This window comes from Lagopus muta, unplaced genomic scaffold (assembly GCF_023343835.1).
Source record: "Lagopus muta isolate bLagMut1 unplaced genomic scaffold, bLagMut1 primary scaffold_114, whole genome shotgun sequence".
Classification (NCBI taxonomy): Eukaryota; Metazoa; Chordata; class Aves; order Galliformes; family Phasianidae; genus Lagopus; species Lagopus muta.
In genome coordinates, this window is record NW_026040181.1 from 252 (window position 1) to 21,681 (window position 21,430).

The 21,430-nt window shown below is 50.5% G+C and overlaps 1 protein-coding gene across 1 annotated transcript in view; it reads right to left on the bottom strand.

The window, feature by feature from the left end:
* Positions 1-1,000: 1,000 nt before the first annotated feature.
* The window catches only part of LOC125687606 (IgGFc-binding protein-like), a 32,495-nt gene continuing 12,065 nt past the window's right edge, over positions 1,001-21,430 (bottom strand). Inside the window, exons 5-9 of the mRNA XM_048932825.1 lie at positions 16,853-17,399; positions 11,010-11,590; positions 6,803-7,373; positions 4,288-4,487; positions 1,001-1,489 (exon numbers count right to left, since the gene is read on the bottom strand). Coding sequence (XP_048788782.1) covers positions 1,304-1,489; positions 4,288-4,487; positions 6,803-7,373; positions 11,010-11,590; positions 16,853-17,399 — 2,085 coding nt within the window. The 3' untranslated portion in view covers positions 1,001-1,303. The remainder of the gene's footprint in view (positions 1,490-4,287; positions 4,488-6,802; positions 7,374-11,009; positions 11,591-16,852; positions 17,400-21,430) is intronic.

The window sequence follows — 21,430 nt, forward strand, 5'->3', positions numbered from 1 at the left end:
AAGGATGGGGTGGGGGGGGAAAAGGATGGGAGGGGAAAGGATGGGGGAGATGGAAAAGGATGGGGGAGATGGAATGGGATGGGGGTGATGGAAAGGGATGCAGAGGGGAGAAAAGGATGGGGAGGGGGGATGGAAAAGGATGGGGGGGATGAAAAAAGGATGGGGGGATGGAAAAGGATGGGGTGGGGGGGGAAAGGATGGGGTGGGAAAGGATGTGGAGGGGGGAAGAAGGATGGGGGAGGTGGGAAAAGGATGGGGTGGGGGGGAAAGGATGGGGAGGGGGGAAGAAGGATGGGGGAGGTGGGAAAGGATGGGGAGGGGGGATGGAAAAGGATGGAGGGGGGGGAAGGTTGGGGTGGGGTGGAAAAGGATGGGAGGGGGATGGAAAAGGATGGGGCAGGGAGAGGGGGAAAGGATGGGGAGGGGGGATGGAAAAGGATGCAGAGGGGGGAAAAGGATGGGGAGGGGGGATGGAAAAGGATGGGGGGGAATGGAAAAAGGATGGGGGGGATGGAAAAGGATGGGGGGGGAATGGAAAAAGGATGGGGGGGATGGAAAAGGAGGGGGGGTATGGAAAAGGATGGGGAGGGGGGAAGAAGGATGGGAGGGGAAAGGATGGGGGGATGGAAAAGGATGGGGCAGGGAGGGAGGGAAAGGATGGGGGGGTGGAAAAGGATGCAGAGGGGGAAAAAGGATGGGGAGGGGGGATGGAAAAGGTTGGGGGGGAATGGAAAAAGGAGGGAGGGGGGTGGAAAAGGAGGGAGGGGGGTGGAAAAGGATGGGGGAGTGGAAAAGGAGAGGGGGGTATGGAAAAGGATGGGGAGGGGGAAGAAGGATGGGGGGTGGGAAAATGATGGGGGGTGGAAAAGGAGGGGGAGGGGGGGAAAAGGATGGGGAGGAATGGAAAAAGGAGGAGGGGGGTGGAAAAGGATGGGGAGGGGAGATGGAAAAGGAGGGGATGGGGGGGAAAGGATGAGGCAGAGAGGGGGGAAAAGAATGGGGCAAGGAGGGGAGGAAGGATGTGACGTTGAGGAGCGCAATCACACAGCATTGAGCCCAACCTTCCCATTTTCCAGCCATCTTTCCCCCAATTTCATGGGGAGAAACTTCCACACGAGGCCCATCCTCCCTCCCCAGGTTCCCCTCTCGTCCTTCAAGGAGGTTGAGGTTAAAAATCAGGCACAGCTTGACCACAAAGCCAGGCTTTCTCTGCTGAGGTCTTCAGCCTCCCCTTGCTGTTGGGTTCTCACCTCTAAACCAAGCACCCGATTCGCTCCCCTTTAAAAGTGCCCTTTTTTCCCCCCTATTTTCTTTTCCCCCCTGTATTTTCCTCCCCCTCTGCTTTACTTTGGTTGATGCAGCTCATGATCCCATCCTGGATCTCACAGGTTTCGTCGTCGGTGCATTGGTGGCTGGTGCAATCCAAACCTTGGCCGGGGATGCAGGTGCAACGCTGGTGGCAGTTCTGCTTCAGGACCAACTCGTGGGGCTGCAGGACAAGGGAGTGCGAAGCATGGTGGCAAAAAGGGCAGAGGTGTGCATGGATTCATAAAAAATACTGAAGGGGAGTGAAGGGGAAAGATCCTTAATTCAGCTCTTATTAAATAAACAATATTTCCTCTTTGGAAGGAAAAGGAAGGGGGGAAAGGGAGAGGGGAAAGGAAAGGGGGGAGGAGGAGAAAGGAAAGGGGGAAGGGAGAGGGGAAAGGAAAGGGAGAAGGGGGAGAGGGGAAAGGAAAGGGAGAAGGGGAGAGGGGAAAGGAAGGGGGGAAGGGAGAGGGGAAAGGGAAGGGGGAAGGGGAGAGGGGAGAGGAAAGGGGGAAGGGGAGAGTGGAAAGGGAAGGGGGAAGGGAGAGGGGAAAGGAAAGGAGGAAGGGAGAGGGGAAGGGAAAGGAGGAAGGGGAGAGGGGAAAGCGAAGGGGGAAGGGAGAGGGGAAAGTGAAGGGGGAAGGGAGAGGGGAAAGCGAAGGGGGAAGGGAGAGGGGAAAGGAAAGGGGGAAGGGAGAAGAGAAAGCAAAGGGAGAAGGGGAGAATGGAAAGGAAAGGGGGAAGGGGAGAGGGGAAAGAAAAGGGGGAAGGGAGAGGGGAAGGGAAGGGGGAAGGGGGAGAGTGGAAAGGGAAGGGGGAAGGGGAGAGGGGAAAGGAAAGGAGGAAGGGGAGAGGGGAAAGGAAAGGGGGAAGGGAGAGGGGAAGGAAAGGAGGAAGGGAGAGGGGAAGGAAAGGGGGAAGGGGAGAGGGGAAAGGGAAGGGGGAAGGGGAGAGGGGAGAGGAAAGGGGGGAAGGGGAAAGGAAAGCAAAGGGGAAGGGGAGAGGGGAAAGGGAAGGGGGGAAAGGGAGAGGGGAAAGGAAAGGGGAAGGGAGAGGGGAAAGGAAAGGGGGAAGGGGAGAGGGGAAAGGAAAGGGGGGAAGGGGAGAGGGGAAAGGAAAGGGGGAAAGGAGAGGGGAAAGCAAAGGGGGAAGGGGAGAGGGGAAAGGAAAGGGGGAAGGGGGAGAGGGGAAAGGAAAGGGGGAAGAGAGGGGAAAGGAAAGGAGGAAGGGGAGAGGGGAAAGCGAAGGGGGAAGGGAGAGGGGAAAGGAAAGGGGGAAGGGAGAGGGGAAAGGAAAGGGGGAAGGGAGAAGGGAAAGCAAAGGAGGAAGAGAGAGGGGAAAGGAAAAGCGGGAAGGGGAGAGGGGAAAGGAAAGGGGGAAGTGGAGAGGGGAAAGGAAAGGGGGGAAGGGGAGAGGGGAAAGGAAAGGGGGAAGGGGAGAGGGGAAAGGAAAGGGGGAAGGGGAGAGGGGAAAGCAAAGGGGGAAGGGGAGAGGGGAAAGGAAAAGGGGAGGAGAGAGGGGAAAGGAAAAGCGGGAAGGGGAGAGGGGAAAGGAAAGGGGGAAGTGGAGAGGGGAAAGGAAAGGGGGAAGGGAGAAGGGAAAGCAAAGGAGGAAGAGAGAGGGGAAAGGAAAAGCGGGAAGGGGAGAGGGGAAAGGAAAGGGAGAAGGGGAGAGGGAAGAGTAAAGGGAAGGGGAGAGGGGAAAGGAAAGGGGGAAGGGGAGAGGGGAAAGGAAAGGGGGAAGGGGAGAGGCGAAAGCAAAGGGGGGAAAGGAAAGGGGGAAGGGGAGAGGGGAGAGTAAAGGGGAAGGGGAGAAGGGAAAGCAAAGGGGGAAGGGGAGAGGGGAAAGGAAAAGGGGAAGGGGAGAGGGGAAAGCGAAGGGGGAAGGGAGAGGGGAAAGGGAAGGGGGAAGGGGAGAGTGGAAAGGAAAGGGGGAAGGGGAGAAAGGAGAGTAAAGGGGGAGAGGGGAAAGGAAAGGGAGAAGGGGAGAGGGGAAAGGAAAGGGGGAAGGGGAGAGGGGAAGGGAAAAGGGGAAGGGGAGATGGGATAGGAAAGGAGAAGGGGAGAGGGGAAAGGAAAGGCGGAAGGGGAGAGGGGAGAGTAAAGGGGAAGGGGAGAGGGGAAAGCAAAGGGGGAAGGGGAGAGGGGAAAGGAAAGGAGGAAGGGAGAGGGGAAAGAAAAGGAGGAAGGGGAGAGGGGAAAGCGAAGGGGGAAGGGAGAGGGGAAAGGAAAAGGGGAAAGGGAGAGGGGAAAGGAAAGGGAAGAGGGAAGAGGGGAAAGGGAAGGGGGAAGGGGGAGAGGGGGAGAGGGGAAGGAAAGGGGGAAGGGGAGAGGGGAGAGGAAAGGGGGAAGGGGAGAGGGGAAAGGAAAGGGGGAAGGGAGAGGGAAGGGAAAGGAGGAAGGGGAGAGGGGAAAGGAAAGGGGGAAGGGGAGAGGGGAAGGGAATGGGGGAAGGGGAGAGGGAAAGGAAAGGGGGAAGGGGAGAAGGGAAAGGAAAGGGGGAAGGGGAGAGGGGAAAGGAAAGGAGGAAGGGAGAGGGAAAGAAAAGGAGGAAGGGGAGAGGGGAAAGCGAAGGGGGAAGGGAGAGGGGAAAGGAAAGGGGGAAGGGGGGATAGGGATAGGGGAAAGGGAAGGGGGAAGGGGAGAGGGGAGAGTAAAGGGGGGAGAGGGGAAAGGAAAGGGAGAAGGGGAGAGGGGAGAGGAAAGGGGGAAAGGGAGAGGGGAAAGGAAAGGGGGGAAGGGGAGAGGGGAAAGGAAAAGGGGAGGAGAGAGGGGAGAGGAAAGGGGGAAGGGGAGAGGGAAAGGAAAGGGGGAAGGGGAGAGAGGAAGGGGAGAGGGGAAAGCAAAGGGGAAGGGGAGAGGGGAAAGCAAAGGGGGGGAAGGGGACAGAAGTCCTTGCTCTCATGGTGCAGCTCTGTACTTGGGAAGAAAGCAACCAGCAAAACCCAAAGCCTTCCCCAAACAATCGAGGCTCGAGTACCTTGTAATATACGCCATCCTCGAAGCACCCGCATTTGTCCTTGGGGATGCAGCCCTCCCCATCAAAGACAAACCCTTCATTGCAGCTGCAGCCTTCAGCGCAGGTCTGGGGGCATTCAGAGGCACCCAAAATCCCCTCACAGCTGTTGGTGCAGAGGTTGGAACACAAGGAATAGGTGCTGTTTGCTGGGCAGCGCGAGGCTGGAAAGGAAAAAGATGAGAGACTCAGGATTCGAGCAATCCAGAACTTCAAGTCGAGGATGATGAAAATCCACTCCCTTTGGCCCTTCTCTCATTCATCCCCAAGGAGAACAAACATCTGCTCCGTTGGGGTTTGCATTTCCCTTTCCTATTTGTCCCCAAATGGAAGGAAAATCCCCCCTGTTGGGTTGGTTGTTCCCATTTGTCCCCATAAAGAAATGAAAGTTGACCCACTGGTGTTTGAATTGCCCTCAAATGGAAGGAAAATCCCCCCTGTTGGGTTGGCTGTTCCCATTTGTCCACAAGAAGGAATGAAAGTTGACCCCATTCCTGTTCGCAGTTCCCTTTCCCATTTGTACCCCAATGGAAGGAAAATCCCCCCTGTTGGGTTGGCTGATCCCATTTGTCCCCATAAAGGAATGAAAGTTGACCCCATTCCTGTTTGAATTGCCCTCAAATGGAAGGAGAATCCACCCCATTAAGTTAGCAGTTCCCACTTGTCCCCATAAAGAAATGAAAGTTGACCCCATTCCTGTTCACAGTTCCCTTTCCCATTTGTCCCCAAATGGAAGGAAAATCCCCCCTGTTGGGTTGGTTGTTCCCATTTGTCCACAAGAAGGAATGAAAGTTGACCCCATTCCTGTTTGAATTGCCCTCAAATGGAAGGAAAATCCCCCCTGTTGTGCTGGCTGTTCCCATTTGTCCCCATAAAGGAATGAAAGTTGACCCCATTCCTGTTTGAATTGCCCTCAAATGGAAGGAGAATCCACCCCAATAGGTAAGCAGTTCATATTTGTCCCCAAGAAGGAATGAAAGTTGACCCCACTGGTGTTTGAATTGCCCTCAAATGGAAGGAAAATCCCCCCTGTTGGGTTTGCTGCTCCCATTTGTCCCCATAAAGGAATGAAAGTTGAACCCATTCGTGTTTGAATTGCCCTCAAACAGAAGGAAAATCCACCCCAATAGGTTAGCAGTTCCCATTTGTCCCCATAAAGGAGTGAAAGTTGACCCACTGGTGTTTGAATTGCCCTCAAATGGAAGGAAAATCCCCCCTGTTGGGTTGGCTGATCCCATTTGTCCCCAAATGGAAGGAATGAAAGTTGACCCCATTCCTGTTTGCATTTCCCTTTCCTATTTGTCCCCAAATGGAAGGAAAATCCCCCCTGTTGGGTTGGTTGTTCCCATTTGTCCACAAGAAGGAATGAAAGTTGACCCCATTCCTGTTTGAATTGCCCTCAAATTGAAAGAAAATCGCCCCAGTTGGGTTGGCAGTTCCCATTTGTCCCCTCTTCACCCCCCATGCGATGTCCCCAAAGAAGACATGTCCCCTCTTCACCCCCCATGCGATGTCCCCAAAGAAGACATGTCCCCCCTTCACCCCCCATAGGATGTCCCCAAAGAAGACATGTCCCCTCTTCAACCCCATGCGATGCCCCCAAAGAAGACATGTCCCCTCTTCACCCCCCAAGCGATGTCCCCAAAGAAGCCATGTCCCCTCTTCACCCCCCATGCGATGTCCCCACTGAAGACATGTCCCCTCTTCACCCCCCATGCGATGTCCCCACTGAAGACATGTCCCCTCTTCACCCCCCATGCGATGTCCCCAAAGAAGTCATGTCCCCCCATCACCCCCCATGGGATGTCCCCAAAGAAGACAAGTCCCCCCATCACCCCCCATGCGATGTCCCCAAAGAAGACATGTCCCCTCTTGACCCCCCATAGGATGTCCCCACTGAAGACATGTCCCCACTTCACCCCCTATGCGATGTCCCCACTGAAGACATGTCCCCACTTCACCCCCTATGCGATGTCCCCACTGAAGACATGTCCCCTCTTCACCCCCCATGCGATGTCCCCAAAGAAGACATGTCCCCTCTTCACCCCCCATGCGATGTCCCCACTGAAGACATGTCCCCTCTTCACCCCCCATGCGATGTCCCCAAAGAAGACATGTCCCCTCTTCACCCCCCATGGGATGTCCCCAAAGAAGACATGTCCCCTCTTCACCCCCTATGCGATGTCCCCACTGAAGACATGTCCCCTCTTCACCCCCCATTCGATGTCCCCAAAGAAGACATGTCCCCTCTTCACCCCCCATGGGATGTCCCCAAAGAAGACATGTCCCCTCTTCACCCCCCATGCGATGCCCCCAGGGAAGCCATGTCCCCTCTTCACCACCCATGCGATGTCCCCAGGGAGGCCATGTCCCCCTTCACCATCCATGGGATGTCCCCACTGATGACATGTCCCCTCTTCACCCCCCATTGGATGTCCCCAGGGAAGACATGTCCCCACTTCTTTCGCCCCCAACTTACGGCAGAAGGATGGTTTCCTCCAAGCCTCAACGTTGACACCGGCAGCTTGGCAAGAGGACACGTAGCTCTGGATGCTCCGACACAGGACGTCGGTTTTCCCCTTGGTGAGGCAGAGATCTCGGGTGCAGGCATCCAAATACAAGGCTGGGCTGAGGGTGTCGAAACAGGACGAGAAAGGGCCGTGGGGATCCGCGAGGATGCCGCAGTAGTTGGGTTTTTGGAAGATCTTCTTCTTCTCTTCCGTGCAAACAGGGCAGTCGTCTTCGGAACATTTCTCCTCGCATTTCTCCACCGTGGGTATTTTCCAAGCAGAACCGAAAGAGGTGGCGTTGGGAGCCGGGTGGCCATCGGGGAAGAGGAAATCGTCCTCTTTTTTGCCGTTGTTGTTGCCGCAGAGCCCACAGAGGCGACCCTGGTAACCTTGCGGGGCCGTGACCGCGATGTAGTGGTGGAAGTCGTAGCGTACGACGAGGCCGAAGTCGGTCTGAAGATGAATGCCCACCCCGTGTTGGTGCACACGGACTTTCCCCTGGTTCAGGATGGCTGGGAGGCGGTGGGAGATGGAATCCACCTGGGATAGAGGGGGAAAAATCCATGGTGAGCCTCAGGGAACGGAGGTGGGAGCGGAAAACGTCGGAGGAGAGGCCTTCCAGCCAAGGTTTTGATGGGCAGCTTGAAAGTGGGAGGGGAAATTTGGGTTAAAGTGGTGCTTTACTTGGAGTTATGGTGCAAAAGACGATTCCCAACCAAGATTTTGATGGGTCAATGGCTCCCAGGTTGCAACTGGAGGAGGAAATGGGGGAGGAGGTGCCTTTCTTGCAGATATATGCAAAACATATTGAAGGAGACACCTCCCAGATGCAATTTTGACGGACTGAGGGCTCCCTGTTTGCAAGTGGGAGGGGAAATTTGGGTTAAAGTGGTGCTTTTCTTGGAGTTATGGTGCAAAAGATGATTCCCAACCGAGATTTTGATGGGTGAATGGCTCCCAGTTTGCAACTGGAGGAGGAAATGGGGGAGAATGTGGCTTTCTCATGCACATATATGCAAAAGATATTGAAGGAGACACCTCCCAGATGCAACTTTGAGGGACTGAGGGCTTCCAGTTTGCAAGTGGGAGGGGAAATTTGGGTTAACACGGCACTTCCTTGGAGTTATGTGCAAAGGATGTTGGGAGAGACGTTTCCCAACCAAGATTTTGTTGGGTCAATGGCTCTCAGTTTGCAACCAGAGGAGGAAATGGGGGAGGAGGTGCCTCTCTTGGAGATATATGCAAAAGATATTGAAGGAGACACCTCCCAGATGCAACTTTGATGAATTGAGGGCTTCCAGTTTGCAAGTGGGAGGGGAAATTTGGGTTAACATGGCGCTTTTCTAGGAGTTATGGTGCAAAAGATGATTCCCAACCAAGATTTTGATGGGTCAATGGCTCCCAGGTTGCAACTGGAGGAGGAAATGGGGGAGGAGGTGCCTCTCTTGGAGATATATGCAAAAGATATTGAAGGAAACACCTCCCAGATGCAACTTTGATGAATTGAGGGCTTCCAGTTTGCAAGTGGAAGGGGAAATTTGGGTTAACGTGGCACTTCTTTGGAGTTATGGTGCAGAAGATGATTCCCAACCAAGATTTTGATGGGTGAATGGCTCCCAGGTTGCAACTGGAGGAGGAAATGGGGGAGGAGGTTCCTCTCTTGGAGTTATATGCAAAACATATTGAAGGAGACACCTCCCAGATGCAACATTGATGAATTGAAGGCTTCCAGTTTGCAAGTGGGAGGGGAAATTTGGGTTAACGTGGCGCTTTTCTTGGAGTTATGGTGCAGAAGATGATTCCCAACCAAGATTTTGATGGGTCAATGGCTTCCAGTTTGCAACTGGAGGAGGAAATGGGGGAGGAGGTGCCTCTCTTGGAGATATATGCAAAAGATATTGAAGGAGACACCTCCCAGATGCAACATTGACGGACTGAGGGCTCCCAGTTTGCAAGTGGGAGGGGAAATTCGGGTTAACACAACACTTCTTTGGAGTTATGTGCAAAGGATGTTGGGAGAGATGATTCCCAACCGAGATTTTGATGGGTGAATGGCTCCCAGGTTGCAACTGGAGGAGGAAATGGGGGAGGAGGTGCCTCTCTTGGAGATATATGCACAACATATTGAAGGAGACACCTCCCAGATGCAACTTTGATGAATTGAGGGCTCCCAGTTTTCAAGTGGGAGGGGAAATTTGGGTTCAAGTGGTGCTTTTCTTGGAGTTATGGTGCAAAAGATGATTCCCAACCGAGATTTTGATGGGTGAATGGCTCCCAGGTTGCAACTGGAGGAGGAAATGGGGGAGGAGGTGCCTCTCTTGGAGATACATGCAAAAGATATTGAAGGAGACACCTCCCAGATGCTACTTTGACGAATTGAGGGCTCCCAGTTTGCAAGTGGGAGGGGAAATTTGGGTTAACATGGCACTTCCTTGGAGCTATGTGCGAAGGATGTTGGGAGAGATGATTCCCAACCAAGGTTTTGATGGGTGAATGGCTCCCAGGTTGCAACCAGAGGAGGAAATGGGGGAGGAGATGCCTCTCTTGGAGATATATGCAAAAGATATTGAAGGAGACACCTCCCAGATGCAACTTTGATGAATTGAGGGCTCCCAGTTTGCAAGTGGGAGGGGAAATTTGGGTTAACGTGGCACTTCTTTGGAGTTATGGTGCAAAAGATGATTCCCAACCGAGATTTTGATGGGTGAATGGCTCCCAGTTTGCAACTGGAGGAGGAAATGGGGGAGGAGGTGCCTCTCTTGGAGATATATGCAAAAGATATTGAAGGAAACACCTCCCAGATGCAACTTTGATGAATTGAGGGCTCCCAGTTTGCAAGTGGGAGGGGAAATTTGGGTTAACGTGGTGCTTCCTTGGAGTTATGGTGCAAAAGATGATTCCCAACCAAGATTTTGATGGGTCAATGGCTCCCAGTTTGCAACTGGAGGAGGAAATGGGGGAGGAGGTGCCTCTCTTGGAGTTATATGCAAAACATATTGAAGGAGACACCTCCCAGATGCAACTTTGATGAATTGAGGGCTCCCAGTTTGCAAGTGGGAGGGGAAATTTGGGTTAACATGGCACTTCCTTGGAGTTATGTGCAAAGGATGTAGGGAGAGATGATTCCCAACCAAGATTTTGATGGGTGAATGGCTCCCAGTTTGCAACTGGAGGAGGAAATGGGGGAGGAGGTGCCTTTCTTGGAGATATATGCAAAAGATATTGAAGGAGACACCTCCCAGATGCAACTTTGATGAATTGAGGGCTTCCAGTTTGCAAGTGGGAGGGGAAATTTGGGATAAAGTGGTGCTTTTCTTGGAGTTATGGTGCAGAAGATGATTCCCAACCAAGATTTTGATGGGTGAATGGCTCCCAGGTTGCAACTGGAGGAGGAAATGGGGGAGGAGGTGCCTCTCTTGGAGATATATGCAAAACATATTGAAGGAGACACCTCCCAGATGCAATTTTGATGAATTGAGGGCTCCCAGTTTGCAAGTGGGAGGGGAAATTTGGGTTAACATGGCACTTCCTTGGAGCTATGTGCAAAGGATGTTGGGAGAGACGCTTCCCAGCCAAGACTGATGAATAGATGGCTCCCAGTTTGCAACTGGAGGAGGAAATGGGGGAGAATGTGGCTTTCTCTTGCAGGTGAAGGCAAGAAATGTGGAAGGAGACACGTCTCAACCACATTTTCAGCCAATTGAAGGCTCCCACTTTGCAGGGAGAAGGGGAAATTGGGACAAAAGGGATTTGCCTTGGAGATACATGCAAAAAATGTTGGGAGAGACACCATCCAACCGAATTATTCGTTGAATGGATGGCTCCCAGTCTGCAACTGGAGAGGAAATGGGAATGAACACAGCTTTGTCTTGGAAATAAGAGTGAGGTCTTTGCTCCACAAATCAAGACCACGGTTTTTTAGATCATATTTGCCCCCCAAAAAGAGGTGGATCCCCAATCCGGCCCTAGCAGGGGACCATCCTCCATCGTGCCAAAGATGATCCCAAAGTCATCGACTTTGACATCAACCAGGAAAAGGGCGAAGGCGAAGCACAGCCACGTGGGGATGCGGCCCCCCCTGTTCCCTGATGGCAAAGCTGGGGTCGTGGCAAAGCTGGGGTCGTGGCAAAGCTGGGGTCGTGCCACCAATTTTGCCACCACCAGGTGCCACCTTACCGTGACCGTCCCCTCTTTCCGTCGCTCCAGGGTCAAGGAGAGCCCATAAACTTCAACAGACACCGCTCCAATGCCGGAAACTTTCCTTTTCCGCCTGAGATCTTTCTTCACTTTCACCACAAAATGTTGGGCGCCGTCCTCATCGGCGCAGCTCTCGGCGAGGATGTAGGAACAAGGAGCTGGGATCTCAAAAGCCGCCCCGTCGAAGGATAAAAAGCTGCGGTCGCCGGTGACCACGCAGCTGGCGGCCGAGCACCGGAGCTCCCCATCGACCTCTTGGCAGCTGCTTTTGTTACGAGGATGGATTTCTTTGCAGACCACCAGGCCGCCAGCTTGGCACTCGCACTCCTCCCTCTCGCTGGGGTGAAAGATTTCTTCCACCTTGTGGTAGAAACCGAGATGGGAGCAACCGCAGCGGGACACGGGGACGCATTCGTCGCCGCTCAACACGAAGCCCTGGTCGCAGACGCAGCCCTCCCTGCATCTCTCGGTGCAGCGCAGGGGGGAGAAGATGCTGCTGCAGGTCTGGCTGCAATCCAGAGAGCAAAGCTCGTAGTGGCTGTGAGCCGGGCAGGAAATCCCTGCTTGGGGTGAGGAGGTGGTTAGAAATGATAGGAGATGGCCTTGGGAATGGCTGTGTGTCAAGTGAACGCTCAATTAACATTGATTTATTTCCCCCTCCTTCCTAATTGGAGACATTTCCCTCTCTCCTCATTTAGGTTTTCCACCCATAGGAGACAATTCATCCCCCAAAACAGCCACATCTCAATTAACACTGATTAATTAACCTCCCCTTCCTAATTGGAGATATTTCCCCCTCTTATCATGTAGGTTTTGCACCCATAGCAGACAATTCTTCCCCACATCTCAATTAACACTGATTAATTGCCCCCCTCCCCTTCCTAATTGGAGATATTTCCCTCTCTCCTCATGTAGGTTTTCCACCCATAGCAGACAATTCTTCCCCACATCTCAATTAACATTGATTAATTCCTGCCCTCCCCTTCCTAATTAGAGATATTTCCCTCTCCCCTCATGCTGGTTTTCCACCCATAGGAGACAATTCTTCCCCACATCTCAATTAACACTGATTAATTCCTGCTCTCCCCCTCCTAATTGGAGATATTTCCCTCTCTCCTCATTAAGGTTTTCCACCCATAGCAGACAATTCTTCCCCACATCTCAATTAACACTGATTAATTCCCCTCCCCTTCCTAATTAGAGATATTTCCCTCCCTCCTCATGTAGGTTTTCCACCCATAGGAGACAATTCTTCCCCACATCTCAATTAACACTGATTAATTCCTGCCCTCCCGTTCCTAATTGGAGATATTTCCCCCTCTCCTCATTTAGGTTTTCCACCCATAGCAGACAATTCTTCCCCACATCTCAATTAACACTGATTAATTCCCTTCCCCTTCCTAATTGGAGATATTTCCCTCTCTCCTCATTTAGGTTTTCCACCCAGATGACACAATTCTTCCCCACATCTCAATTAACACTGATTAATTCCTGCCCTCCCCTTCCTAATTGGAGATATTTCCCTCTCTCCTCATGTAGGTTTTCCACCCATAGCAGACAATTCTTCCCCACATCTCAATTAACACTGATTAATTCCCTTCCCTTTCCTAATTAGAGATATTTCCCTCCCTCCTCATGTAGGTTTTCCACCCATAGGAGACAATTCTTCCCCACATCTCAATTAACACTGATTAATTCCCTTCCCCTTCCTAATTAGAGATATTTCCCTCCCTCCTCATTTAGGTTTTCCACCCATAGCAGACAATTCTTCCCCACATCTCAATTAACACTGATTAATTCCCTTCCCCTTACTAATTAGAGATATTTCCCTCTCTCCTCATGTAGGTTTTCCACCCATAGGAGACAATTCTTCCCCACATCTCAATTAACACTGATTAATTCCCCCCCTCCCCTTCCTAATTAGAGATATTTCCCTCTCTCCTCATGCAGGTTTTCCACCCATAGGAGACAATTCTTCCCCACATCTCAATTAACACTGATTAATTCCTGCCCTCCCCTTCCTAATTGGAGATATTTCCCTCTCTCCTCATTTAGGTTTTCCACCCATAGGAGACAATTCTTTCCCACATCTCAATTAACACTGATTAATTCCCCTCCCCTTCCTAATTGGAGATATTTCCCTCTCTCCTCATTTAGCTTTTCCACCCATAGCAGACAATTCTTCCCCACATCTCAATTAACACTGATTAATTCCCCTCCCCTTCCTAATTGGAGATATTTCCCTCTCTCCTCATGTAGGTTTTCCACCCATAGCAGACAATTCTTCCCCACATCTCAATTAACACTGATTAATTAACCTCCCCTTCCTAATTGGAGATATTTCCCTCTCTCCTCATGTAGGTTTTCCACCCATAGCAGACAATTCTTCCCCACATCTCAATTAACACTGATTAATTCCTGCCCTCCCCTTCCTAATTGGAGATATTTCCCCCCCTCCTCATGTAGGTTTTCCACCCATAGCAGACAATTCTTCCCCACATCTCAATTAACACTGATTAATTCCCCTCCCCTTCCTAATTGGAGATATTTCCCCCTCTCCTCATGTAGGTTTTCCACCCATAGCAGACAATTCTTCCCCACATCTCAATTAACACTGATTAATTCCTCCCCTTCCTAATTGGAGACATTTCCCCCTCTCCTCATGTAGGTTTTCCACCCATAGCAGACAATTCTTCCCCACATCTCAATTAACACTGATTAATTCCCCCCTCCTTCCTAATTGGAGATATTTCCCTCCCTCCTCATTAAGGTTTTCCACCCATAGCAGTCAATTCTTCCCCACATCTCAATTAACACTGATTAATTCCTGCCCTCCCCTTCCTAATTGGTATTTCCCTCTCTCCTCAGCCACATCTCAATTAACACTGATTAATTCCCGCCTTCCCCTTCCTAATTGGAGATATTTCCCTCTCTCCTCATGTAGGTTTTCCACCCATAGCAGACAATTCTTCCCCACATCTCAATTAACACTGATTAATTCCTGCCCTCCCCTTCCTAATTGGAGACATTTCCCTCTCTCCTCATGTAGGTTTTCCACCCATAGCAGACAATTCTTCCCCACATCTCAATTAACACTGATTAATTCCCTTCCCCTTCCTAATTGGAGATATTTCGCTCTCTCCTCATGTAGGTTTTCCACCCATAGCAGACAATTCTTCCCCACATCTCAATTAACACTGATTAATTCCTGCCCTCCCCTTCCTAATTGGAGATATTTCCCTCCCTCCTCATATAGGTTTTCCACCCATAGCAGACAATTCTTCCCCACATCTCAATTAACACTGATTAATTCCCTTCCCCTTCCTAATTGGAGATATTTCCCCCTCTCCTCATGTAGGTTTTCCACCCATAGCAGACAATTCTTCCCCACATCTCAATTAACACTGATTAATTCCCCCTCCCCTTCCTAATTGGAGATATTTCCCTCTCTCTTCATGTAGGTTTTCCACCTAGATGACACAATTCTTCCCCCAAAACAGCCACATCTCAATTAACACTCATTAATTCCCCCTCCCCTTCCTAATTGGAGATATTTCCCTCTCTCCTCATGTATGTTTTCCACCCATAGCAGACAATTCTTCCCCACATCTCAATTAACACTGATTAATTCCCCCTCCCCTTCCTAATTGGAGATATTTCCCTCTCTCTTCATGTAGGTTTTCCACCTAGATGACACAATTCTTCCCCCAAAACAGCCACATCTCAATTAACACTCATTAATTCCCCCTCCCCTTCCTAATTGGAGATATTTCCCCCTCTCCTCATGTAGGTTTTCCACCCATAGCAGACAATTCTTCCCCACATCTCAATTAACACTCATTAATTCCCTTCCCCTTCCTAATTGGAGATATTTCCCTCTCTCCTCATGCAGGTTTTCCACCCATAGCAGACAATTCTTCCCCACATCTCAATTAACACTCATTAATTCCCGCCCTCCCCTTCCTAATTGGAGATATTTCCCCCTCTCCTCATGTAGGTTTTCCACCCATAGCAGACAATTCTTCCCCACATCTCAATTAACACTGATTAATTCCCTTCCCCTTCCTAATTGGAAATATTTCCCTCCCTCCTCATGTAGGTTTTCCACCCATAGGACACAATTCTTCCCCACATCTCAATTAACACTGATTAATTCCTGCCCTCCCCTTCCTAATTAGAGATATTTCCCTCCCTCCTCATATAGGTTTTCCACCCATAGCAGACAATTCTTCCCCACATCTCAATTAACACTGATTAATTCCCTTCCCCTTCCTAATTAGAGATATTTCCCCCTCTCCTCATGTAGGTTTTCCACCCATAGCAGACAATTCTTCCCCACATCTCAATTAACACTGATTAATTCCCTTCCCCTTCCTAATTAGAGATATTTCCCTCTCTCTTCATGTAGGTTTTCCACCTAGATGACACAATTCTTCCCCCAAAACAGCCACATCTCAATTAACACTGATTAATTAACCTCCCCTTCCTAATTGGAGATATTTCCCTCTCTCCTCATGTAGGTTTTCCACCCATAGCAGACAATTCTTCCCCACATCTCAATTAACACTGATTAATTCCCCCTTCCCCTTCCTAATTGGAGATATTTCCCTCTCTCCTCATGTAGGTTTTCCACCCATAGCAGACAATTCTTCCCCACAACTCAATTAACACTGATTAATTCCCCTCCCCTTCCTAATTGGAGATATTTCCCTCCCTCCTCATGTAGGTTTTCCACCCATAGCAGACAATTCTTCCCCACATCTCAATTAACACTCATTAATTCCTGCCCTCCCCTTCCTAATTGGAGATATTTCCCTCCCTCCTCATGTAGGTTTTCCACCCATAGGAGACAATTCTACCCCACATCTCAATTAACACTGATTAATTCTCTTCCCCTTCCTAATTAGAGATATTTCCCTCTCTCCTCATGTAGGTTTTCCACCCATAGCAGACAATTCTTCCCCACATCTCAATTAACACTGATTAATTGCCCCCCTCCCCTTCCTAATTAGAGATATTTCCCCCTCTCCTCATGTAGGTTTTCCACCCATAGGAGACAATTCTTCCCCACATCTCAATTAACACTGATTAATTCCCCTCCTTCCTAATTGGAGATATTTCCCCCTCTCCTCATGTAGGTTTTCCACCCATAGCAGTCAATTCTTCCCCACATCTCAATTAACACTGATTAATTCCTGCCCTCCCCTTCCTAATTGGAGATATTTCCCTCTCTCCTCATGTAGGTTTTCCACCCATAGCAGACAATTCTTCCCCACATCTCAATTAACACTGATTTATTGCCCCTCCAAATGCCAATTCTCCACCCCTCCTTCCCTCCCCCCCCAAAATATGGGATATTTCACCCCCTCCCCCCCAAAGAAGACTTTTTCCCTCTTCTAAATGCAGATTTCCCCCCCCTCACACCCCAAAATCACCTCTTTTCCCCCCATTACCCTCAGGGCCAAATCAAGACGTTCCCTCATTCACCACCCCAGCACCGTATTCCCAATCAGCTCCCAGTTCCCCCTGACCCAAACGGATGCGATTTGACCCCTAAGCAGGCAATTATCTTCCGTTCCTAATTGGCCTGATGCAAATTATTTTACGTTTAGGGGGGCTTAAACCCGATTTGCGTTGGCCGTCAATGGGGGACAGTGGGATTTTGTGGCGAGCCAAAGCCTTGGGTGAGCCAGCTCCCCACCTCTGGCTCATCATCATCCCCCCCATGTGGGTTTATCCCCCAAATCGGGGCTCCCTGTGGCCTCACAACCTTCATTAAATGAAAGAAAAACGATGATGATCCCGAATTTGATGCAACTTACTGCAGAAATCGTTCGTCCTCCACTCCTCGACGGCCACCCCGGCCTCTTGGCAGAGGTCGACGTAGCGAGTGATGTGTCGGCACAGCACCTCGTCCCTCTCTGGATAAAGGCACAAATCATTCTTGCAATTCTGGATGTACTTGGAAGGTTCCACCGTCGCGTGACACCCTCTGAAGGGTCCATCCGCCCTCGAGATGATCCCACAACCATCCTCCTGCTCGACCATCGAGTCGACACATTCCATCCTGGATAATTCAGTGCAACCCGGGGTATCGGCCACCTTCCAGCTGTGGCCGAAGGCGTTGAGGTCGGATGTCAGACGGCCGTTTTTCAGCATCGTCTCATCCCTCCTGTCCCCATTGAAGTTGCCACAGAGCCCACAGAGGGCGTCCTCATAAGAGGAGGGCACTGAAACGCCGACGCCGCCACGCCGATCGTAGCTGACCGCCAGGCCAAAATCGGTCTCTATCACCACGTCCATTCCGCCTTTGTAGATCATGATCTTCCCGTCGTGGGAGTAGGGCAGGTTGACAGATCGGTCGTTGACCTGAGTGCCAAAAATCCCCCCCAAAAAGAGAGTAAGAAACAAAATATATGGGGATCAAAATAGGAGCAAACGGATCGTGCCAAAAATCCCCCCCAAAAAGAGAGTAAGAAACAAAATATATGGGGATCAAAATAGCAGAAAATGGATTGTTTGGGTGCACCACGTCCCTTCCGCCTTTGTAGATCATGATCTTTCCCTCGTGGGAGTAGGGTAGGTTGACCTGAGTGCCAAAAATCCCCCCCAAAAAGAGTAAGAAACAAAATATATGGGGATCAAAATAGCAGAAAATGGGTTGTTTGGGTGCACCACGTCCCTTCCAGCTTTGTAGATCATGATCTTTCCCTCGTGGGAGTAGGGTAGGTTGACCTGAGTGCCAAAAATCCCCCCCAAAAAGAGTAAGAAACAAAGAATATGGGGATCAAAATAGGAGAAAATGGATTGTTTGGGTGCAATGGGGATCAAAATAGGAGAAAACGGGTTGTTTGGGTGCACCACATCCCTTCCAGCTTTGTAGATCATGATCTTCCCGTCGTGGGAGTAGGGGAGGTTGACCTGAGTGCCAAAAATCCCCCCCCCAAAAAAGAGTAAGAAACAAAAAATATGGGGATCAAAATAGGAGCAAACGGATCGTGCCAAAAATCCCCCCCAAAAAGAGAGTAAGAAACAAAATATATGGGGATGAAAATAGGAGAAAACGGGTCGTTTGGGTGCATCACGTCCCTTCCAGCTTTGTAGATCACGATCTTCCTGTTGTGGGAGTAGGGTAGGTTGGGAGTAGGGTAGGTTGACCTGAGTGCCAAAAATCCCCCCCAAAAAAGAGTAAGAAACAAAGAATATGGGGATCAAAATAGGAGAAAATGGATTGTTTGGGTGCACCATGTCCCTTCCACCTTTGTAGATCACGATCTTCCCGTCGTGGGAGTAGGGTAGGTTGACCCGAGTGCCAAAAATCCCCCCCAAAAGAGAGTAAGAAACAAAAAATGTGGGGATCAAAATAGGAGCAAACGGGTCGTTTGGGTGCACCACGTCCCTTCCAGCTTTGTAGATCATGATCTTTCCCTTGTGGGAGTAGGGTAGGTTGACCTGAGTGCCAAAAATCCCCCCCAAAAAAGAGTAAGAAACAAAGAATATGGGGATCAAAATAGGAGCAAACGGATCGTGCCAAAAATCCCCCCCAAAAAGAGAGTAAGAAACAAAATATATGGGGATCAAAATAGCAGAAAATGGATTGTTTGGGTGCACCACGTCCCTTCCGCCTTTGTAGATCACGATCTTCCCATTGTGGGAGTAGGGTAGGTTGACCTGAGTGCCAAAAATCCCCCCCCAAAAAAGAGTAAGAAACAAAATGGGGATCAAAATAGGAGCAAACGGGTTGTTTGGGTGCACCACGTCCCTTCCACCTTTGTAGATCACGATCTTCCCGTCGTGGGAGTAGGGTAGGTTGACCTGAGTGCCAAAAATCCCCCCCAAAAAGAGTAAGAAACAAAATATATGGGGATCAAAATAGGAGAAAATGGGTCATTGGGGTGAAATTCGGACCTGAAGAGGTCAAACCTCGACCGAAAGCATCCAAGCGATTTGGGTGATGCTCTCCAGATTGGATCCGCCTCAAAGAGGCGCGCGCCAGCTTTGGGAGGATGGGTGGCATCCGAATTTGGAATTAAATGCCCAAAATTGGACTTAAACATCCAAATTTGGATGTTTAAAAGAAGTCATGATTTTTTTTGGGGGGTGATGCTCTGCCATTTCCAAACAGAGGGGGAAAAATTAAAGGAGAAATATGGGAATCTCAGTCGCGTCATGGGAGGAAAAAGTCATGATTTTTTGGGGTGATATTCTGCCATTTTCAAATAGAGGGGGGAAAAAACAAAGAGGAGGAATAAATATGAGGTTGGGTTGAGGGGATGGAAGTGGAGAACACAGAAATTGGAGGGGTGGGGATGGAGAAATTGGGGTGAAGTCATGAGGTTGGGTTGAGGAGATGGAAGCAGAGAGCACAGAAATTGGGGGAGAAGAAATTGGGGTGAAGTCATGGGTTGGGTTGAGGGGATGGAAGAGGAGAACAGAAATTGGGGGAAGGAGAAATTGGGGTGAACTCAGGAGGTTGGGTTGAGGGGATGGAAATGGAGAGCAGAGAAACTGGGGGAGAAGAAATTGGGGTGAACTCATGGGTTGGGTTGAGGAGATGGAAGACGAGAACACAGAAATTGGGTGAGGGGAAGGAGAAATTGGGGTAAACTCATGGGTTGAGGGGATGGAAGTGGAGAACAGGAATTGGGGAGCAGAAATTGGGGTGAACTGATGAGGTTGGGTTGAGGGGATGGAAGTGGAGAGCACAGAAATTGGGGGAGGAGAAATTGGGGTGAGGAGATGGAAGTGGAGAACACAGAAATTGGAGGGGTGGGGATGGAGAAATTGGGGGGAACTCATGGGTTGGGTTGAGGGGATGGAAGTGGAGAACACAGAAATTGGGAGAGGGGAAGGAGAAATTGGGGTAAACTCATGGGTTGAGGGGATGGAAGTGGAGAACAGGAATTGGGGGAGCAGAAATTGGGGTGAACTGATGGGTTGGGTTGAGGGGATGGAAGTGGAGAACAGAAATTGGAGGGGTGGGGATGGAGAAATTGGGGGGAACTCACAAGGCTGGGTTGAGGGGATGGAAGTGGAGAACACAGAAATTGGAGGGGTGGGGAAGGAGAAATTGGGGTGAACTGATGAGGTTGGGTTGAGGGGATGGAAGTGGAGAACACAGATATTGGGGGAGAAGAAATTGGGGTGAAGTCATGGGTTGGGTTGAGGAGATGGAAGTGGAGAACACAGAAATTGGAGGGGTGGGGATGGAGAAATTGGGGTGAAGTCATGAGGTTGGGTTGAGGAGATGGAAGTGGAGAGCAGAGAAACTGGGGGAAGAGAAATTGGGGCAAAATCACGAGGTTGGGTTGAGGGGATGGAAGTGGAGAACAGAAATTGAGGGAAGGAGAAATTGGGGTGAACTGATGAGGTTGGGTTGAGGGGATGGAAGTGGAGAACACAGAAATCAGGAGAGGGGAAGGAGAAATTGGTGTAAACTCATGTTGAGGGGATGGAAGTGGAGAACAGAAATTGGGGGAGCAGAAATTGGGGTGAACTGATGAGTTGGGTTGAGGGGAATGGAAGAGGAGAACAGAAATTGGGGGAGGAGAAATTGGGGTGAGGAGATGGAAGTGGAGAACACAGAAATTGGAGGGGTGGGGATGGAGAAATTGGGGGGAACTCATGGGTTGGGTTGAGGGGATGGAAGCAGAGAACACAAATTGGGAGAGGGGAAGGAGAAATTGGGGTAAACTCATGGGTTGAGGGGATGGAAGTGGAGAACAGGAATTGGGGAGCAGAAATTGGGGTGAACTGATGGGTTGGGTTGAGGGGATGGAAGTGGAGAACAGAGAAACTGGGGGAGGAGAAATTGGGGTGAAGTCATGGGTTGGGTTGAGGGGATGGAAGTGGAGAACACAGAAATTGGGGGAGAGGGGAAGGAGAAATTGGGGGGAACTGATGACGTTGGGTTGAGGGGATGGAAGAGGAGAGCAGAGAAACTGGGGGAGGAGAAATTGGGGTGAAGTCATTGGTTGGGTTGAGGGGATGGAAGTGGAGAACAGAAATTGGGGGAGCAGAAATTGGGGTGAACTGATGAGGTTGGGTTGAGGGGATGGAAGTGGAGAACACAGAAATTGGAGGGGTGGGGATGGAGAAATTGGGGGGAACTCACAAGGCTGGGTTGAGGGGATGGAAGTGGAGAGCACAGAAATTGGGGGAGGAGAAATTGGGGTGAGGAGATGGAAGTGGAGAGCACAGAAATTGGAGAGGTGGGGATGGAGAAATTGGGGTGAAGTCATTGGTTGGGTTGAGGGGATGGAAGTGGAGAACAGAAATTGGGGGAAGAGAAATTGGGGTAAACTCATGGGTTGGGTTGAGGGGATGGAAGTGGAGAGCACAGAAATTGGGGGAGGAGGAATTGGGGTGAGGAGATGGAAGTGGAGAACACAGAAATTGGG